Source organism: Cryptotermes secundus, unplaced genomic scaffold (assembly GCF_002891405.2).
Source record: "Cryptotermes secundus unplaced genomic scaffold, Csec_1.0 scaffold345, whole genome shotgun sequence".
In the NCBI taxonomy this organism is placed as follows: domain Eukaryota; kingdom Metazoa; phylum Arthropoda; class Insecta; order Blattodea; family Kalotermitidae; genus Cryptotermes; species Cryptotermes secundus.
The window spans coordinates 862,737-869,192 of record NW_019723306.1 but is presented as its reverse complement, the minus strand read 5'-3'; the positions used below and the strand labels follow the sequence as shown (position 1 = coordinate 869,192).

The 6,456-nt window shown below is 39.6% G+C and overlaps 1 protein-coding gene across 1 annotated transcript in view; it reads left to right on the top strand.

Moving 5' to 3' along the window:
* The window catches only part of LOC111861750 (E3 ubiquitin-protein ligase MIB1), a 748,009-nt gene that overhangs the window by 17,240 nt on the left and 724,313 nt on the right, over positions 1 to 6,456 (top strand). Inside the window, exon 9 of the mRNA XM_023846581.2 lies at positions 1,247 to 1,444. Coding sequence (XP_023702349.1) covers positions 1,247 to 1,444 — 198 coding nt within the window. The remainder of the gene's footprint in view (positions 1 to 1,246; positions 1,445 to 6,456) is intronic.

Below are 6,456 nucleotides of genomic sequence, written 5' to 3'. Positions count from 1 at the left end.
AGGACACAGCCTTGCTGAGCAAGCAGATTCCTAACCTACTTGCCATTACTGATGTTTACAAGTTGCGGCAATAACTGTGAAACACTGTTCGCTAGGCGCGAACATTTTTGGGCCGTGGCTTCTTCTACTATCTCGAATTTTGGGGCATAACAATAATATTATTATATTGTTATTTTATTAGCATTAAACAGAAATCGACTCGTGCATCTATTAACAATTAATGAACTTTAATTCACTGTAGAGTGTAGAAAATACACTTCTCTTACTTTTAAAGTAAATACAGTAATTCTACTCATATCTTCAATGTGATACTTGCACCTGCGTAGCTGCACACAGGCGACTGATCCGTGGGAATTTATCCATCTTGAAAAAGTGAAGTAGTCTAATAATAATAGAAAATAGCAAGACTAAGTAGCAACCACAATTTTCGAAATACTTCAGAGCACAGCTGTGATAGAACTGAAACAGTTGTAAGACACGGGACCTCTATTCTTCAAATGGAAGAAGTGACACATATACCTACTTATTTTTTAAATATTTATAATTTTAAATGAAGTCCAACAATCAGTGGGTGCATCGTTATAGGCAGAAAGTCATAAAGTTTAAGAAGCTCTAACTTGTAACAAACAGGGGCAAACACCAAAACAGTGTTGTAAAAAACAGGGCAACCCTTGCTAATCCATGCAGTTTTAGGGAAAAGCACGTACACAGAACATGCGGCAAGTATATCAAAGAAGCCGCATATATGCGAGAAAAATAAAAGATCAATAATAAAAACTATGATATAACAACAACTGTGAGTAAAAATTTATGTTTAATTTCTTAGAATACAACATTAATGTACATAACAAATCGCGGCATGTAATAAAGACTAAACAAGCATCATCTTATTTAATAAGTGCAGTGTCTGAGAATAAAATAAAAGCATATGAAACACGGTAACTGGGATAAAATAAAACAAAATTTGACAATAAATTTCTTACAACAAGTAAAAGTTCGCGGCACACCTTTCACCTTGTGACGGCACACCGGTTGCGGAACACTGTTTTAGAGACACTTGCTCCCTCTGTTTTCAGTGTAGTTGACTTATACTTTGAAGGTGGAGGCAGCAGGTTCCCCCAGGATGTTGGTATATCTACCATATAATATTATGACATCCCAGAAGGCCACAGTCTTTATATTTGCCACTGGAAGAGCCTTAAATTATACTGTTTGAATCACATATGATGCTTTTCTTGTGGTGTAGGACAAAGATGGCGATCGTGCCGTGCATCATGCAGCATTTGGTGATGAGCCAGGTGTGATGGAATTGCTGGCACATGCTGGTGCCGATCTGAATGCCCGCAACAAACGTCGCCAGACTGCCCTCCACATTGCTGTCAACAAGGGCCATGTCGGTGTTGTGAAAACTCTTCTAGAACTTGGATGCCACCCCAGCCTTCAGGTAAGTAGACGTTTTGTTTCAGTTTGTAACTGTACTGTTCTGTGTGATGTTGAATTATGATGTTTGCGTCCGCTGGATTGTGAGCAATTTCTGAGTCTTGTGAAAGTAAGTAGTCTCATAGTGTGATGCATGTTGTATGTTTGCCCCTAATAACTTTCAAACACAATGACTGTTGCTCATGAAGATGTATGGAAAATATGCCATTACCTTAAACTCTGATGCTGTATTTGAGATTTGAAGTTTTTACATCACTGAAGATTTACTCAGATTATGTTGTTCTGAGTATTCTACAAGGTGATTACTAGTGTTTCATAGGAACCTGATGCCTCCATCTTCAAGGTAGAAGACCAGAAGTTGCATGTAGTATGTCCTTCTGGAACAACAGTAACCATCGACTATAAATTTTATTTGGTTCATCCTCGTCCGGCACACTAGCAATATTATAAAAGGTTATCAAGTCCGTCCAGTGTGATTGATAATTTTTTTTCTTTTCCTTTTTAATCTTTCAGGGGGCACATGGTAGCATAGTGGTTGAGGCACTATGCTACAAGCTGGAAGGTCATGGGTTCAAGTCCCAATGAGGTCATTGGAATTTTTTTAAATTGATCTAACCCTTCCAGCTGCACCATGGCCCTCGGGTTGACTCAGCCTCTAACAGAAATGAGTACCAGGAAGTAATTAAATAATTTTCCTGGAGAGTAAAGTGCAGCCGGCACGTAAGGCTGGCAACCTTACCACCATCTTTGAGCCAATTGTCTAGATAATGTGGGACCCTCAACGTCTCACAACCTTATGGGCCTTCACTGCTTGTTACAGAGATAGCTTTACGTTTTTACTTTTACTTTCATATTCTCACTCTGGTTTTTTATTTCTATGCAGGTTTTTAATAGTACATTTGAACAGTACATGGTATTTTATATATTATAAGGGACAATATATTATATGTATCATGTATGATATGTGATGGTAAGTAGGCTGGTGCTGAGAAATTGTGGGTATTCACCTTTTCTCTTGAGGAGAATTGTTTGCCAAGTGGAATTTTTGTCTGACTTGTTAACTGAGCTGGCATTTGTCAACCCCCGCACATATAGCATCAGTAGATAGGTGTTTCTGTGGGTACATACTTAACCAGTGAATAATACTTTAATACTGTAGCAGGAAGATGCAGTTCCATAAAGTCTCAGATTAAGGGGGGTGGACAGAAGAGAAGTAGATATAATGAATGCAGTATACTTGTACAGGGCTGTGCTGTAGATCAGGTGGTCAGTCGGTGGCTTCTCACTGCGAAGGTCTATGTTTTATCATATGTTAGGTCCTATGGGATTTGTGGTGGATAAAGTGGTACTGGGGTAGGTTTTTTCTTTGGGTACATCAGTTCCCCCTGCCAGTTGTAATTTCACCAACTGGTTTATGTTCACTAATATCCGATCATCAGCGTACTGACAGCATAAGTAAATAACAAACTTAAAAATAAACTTAAACCTACAGTATTTCCATCAGTATTCATTTTGTGGTCTTCTGGGTTATGCTCTGTCTAGTCTTATAGGTGGGTACCAATATTTCAGAGGAACATGCTGCTTACATTTTCAGGGTAGAAATCCAGAAAACTCCAAAACCAATCTTTACTGCAGTCAGAACCACATATCTTAAATACATTATATACATTTTAAATGCTGTATATTTTTTTTTCCTGTGGCACTACAGCCCCAATTTGGGCGTAGGCCTACCTCCATGAAACTCTCTGTTTCACTTCGGTTTACTAGATCTTACTCATACGGTAGGACTCCTTGGGCGAGTGATCAGCTCATCGCAAGGCCTCTACCTGTAGACAGACACAGAAAAACGCACACAAACATCCATGCTCTGAGTGGGATTCGAACCCATGACCCCGGCTTCCGAGCGAGCGAAGACAGTGCACGCCTTACAGCTTAAATGTTGTATACCGGAATTAAAAAATCCCCTGTTTGAATAGGAAAGTAGTAAATCCAATATTTTTTTAGCTGAAAATACAGTGTTGCCTTCCATTTGAGTTAAGGAAGGTAGATGCCAGCACTGTCCACTGTTCCCTGTTCTGCTGCAGGACCTGTTGGCTGTAACATTACAGTTAATCTATGTGTAATGCTGCTAGAGCCACACTAGCTCAGTTGGTGTAGCAATGGGCTGTGGGCAGGGGGATGAAAGAATTGGGATTCAGTTCCCTAGCAGGGGCAAGTGATTTTTATCTAAGTCACTGCACATGAAAGAAAGTAATACAGAGTTTGTATTACATTGTGTTGGATAGGTCTTGCAAAATACAGCTTTATACCAATAATAATGTTAACATTGCACTGAGTAGCATGGCAGGAATGTATTCAGAAATTATACCTGGTTCAAATACCAGCCAGTAGATTTTCTTAAAACAAACATATGAAATAACAAAATTATTAATTTTGTATGACTGTCTCAGGAAAATATAAGCCCATTTCTTAATGTTTGAAACTATGTGTAGATTTGATTATTCTCTTACATGCATCTTTAATAAACTTAAAGAATAACAGACACTTTAATGTCTTAACCGACAGATAAAGGTTAGTACAGTGCAAGAAACTGACGCTGAAGTATATATATATATATTTTTCATTACATTAATGTTCCAAAATAGAAGAATGTGACATGACACCTTCCCCCCCCATTGTTTGGAGTCAGTTATTCTTACTTATTTTTGATAAATCTGAAATCTTGTGGTACCCCATACTTTTACTATTGCCATTCATGCAGAATGGCAATTCACGCATAAATCAGTTACCAAGCAATGAAAAATAGTGATTACAACTTTATTACCTATAAATAAGAGGTTATGTTTGCCTGACAAGTGGACCAGAGACAGAGGACCGGAGGAAGAACGTGAAGAGAAAAGGATTTTATATTATGATCGGTATATCTCTTCTGCCTCTCTACATGTGTGCCATTCAAACAGGATGAATATTATGTATGCCCATCTCCATCCATCTCCTGTTCAGGATTCAACAAGAAATATCTTCATTTGTTATATTCATTCATTCATCTGTAATCTGTCAGACGACAGGTCCACGGTCTTTTCCAAAACAGTTCCTCCACTTAATGCGATCTCAAGCTTTCTCCTTCAAATAGGAATATCCTCTTCTGTCCCCAAAGTCATCCAGCATCTTCTTATGTCTTCTTCCTCGTCTTCTGGTCACTTATATCTGCCTCTCTGGTTTGTTTTGTCTCCAGAGGAAACATCTCGCATACATGGTATCTTTGTTTTTGGAAAGAGACTATCCAGGAAAAGTGATAATGTGGTAGTTTTTCCATTTGCTTTCCACATCGCAGTACACAGCTGTTCAAACCACTCTGATCGCGCCTGTTGCTATACGAACTTGAACCATCTCGAGCATCATTTGCTCTGTACTTCAAGTTGCTGCTGATGACGCTGCTTCCGGCATCAGTTTTTGGTTTTTCGTGTCTCTCTTCATCTGATGTGTACCCATTGACCTGTCCAGCAAGGGAGGCCCTGCCAGTAGCTACGCTAATGCTGGTATGGCTCTCAGGGTCCTTGGCATACTCAAACCCCTTCACCACGTTAAGGTGGAGACACTAAGACTATATAAGCTTCCATATTAGTCAGTCCCCCTGCTATCACTCAGACTCCCTTCCATTCCTACATGTTATCACATGAAATGATTAATGCTAGCGCCCATGAATAACACACACAAATACTCAGTTGTAAACACATATTTTTGCATGGTGTGCTACAGTACATATCTATATGAAATAACCATAAATACTCAGAATAGACATGACACTTTGAAACAAAATACTGCATCCTTGTTTGTAAGATGTACATAATTTGTGTTCATACAGCATGATAATGCTTTACAGTTTGTTGCTATTGTAACCCAAAATTACAGATTTTCAGAGCTCTCGTCTCACTGTTACATTACTTTTTACTGTCTCATATACAGTCTGTATGTTATATATATACAGTAGAACTTGGTTATAACGTCATCAAAGGGACCTAAAAATAGTGTCGTTATAAACGAATGTCGTTGTAACGGAAATGGGCACTTCCACAGTAGCCTTATGTTAGTCACGTAAAAATCTACCAAAAACCGAGTTAAAATGTTGCATTTTTTAGTGAAATAGGTAGTTAAGTACAGACTAACGTAACATTAACGTGGAATTAATATGGATTCTCCATATCGTTTGTACTGTAGAATTCAGCAAACCAAATTCGCGGCATACATCAGCTTTTTTCCTTCCATTTTCTATTTCACGAATCACTTTAACTTTCTCTTCAATGCTTAAAACTTTCCTTTTCATTGCCATGTTTTCGCTACTGCACTTCTCTGGGTTTAGGCAGGAACACTATAGGGTAAGTAGACAATGTGAGGTCCTGTTAGACAAGATTCTAGGAAAGGAATGCAGTTAACAACCTGCCGCGTCCTCTTGCACTATTCACGCAGTCCCACCCCACACCCTTGTTTTCGCATAAAACCCACGCTCCTCTTGCAGCCCGTGGTCGTATTCTTCCAGGACAGTCACGTCAGCAAGTAGAGAAAGTGAGGGTGGGCAGACACATCGAACTTTCCCACGATATCAGAGAAATTCAGGAATGAAAATGACGTTACATACGAGGTTGATGCATTTGTGCATGTCGTACTAAGCAAGGTATAAAAACAGTTGCTTTATGAGGAATTAGTTCGTACCATTGAATATTTGACGCAATAGACAAGGTGTCGCAGAAACCGATGTTGCTATAACCAAGTTTTACTCTGTGTGTGTGTGTGTGTGTGTATATATATTGTGACATGTTGACCCCTACCTCCCCAGCGGTAACGTAACGCTCGCGTTCTTACGGTAATAGGCGAGTTCCCGCCCCGCCACTCCCCTCCGCGGTGACGTCACCGAGGGATATCGCGGTCGCTAGGCAACGCGAGTCAACAGCGGCGACGTTACGATAGTAACAGCGGTTACCTCCGCTAGCGTTACATAGCAACACAGCGCCAGGCAAA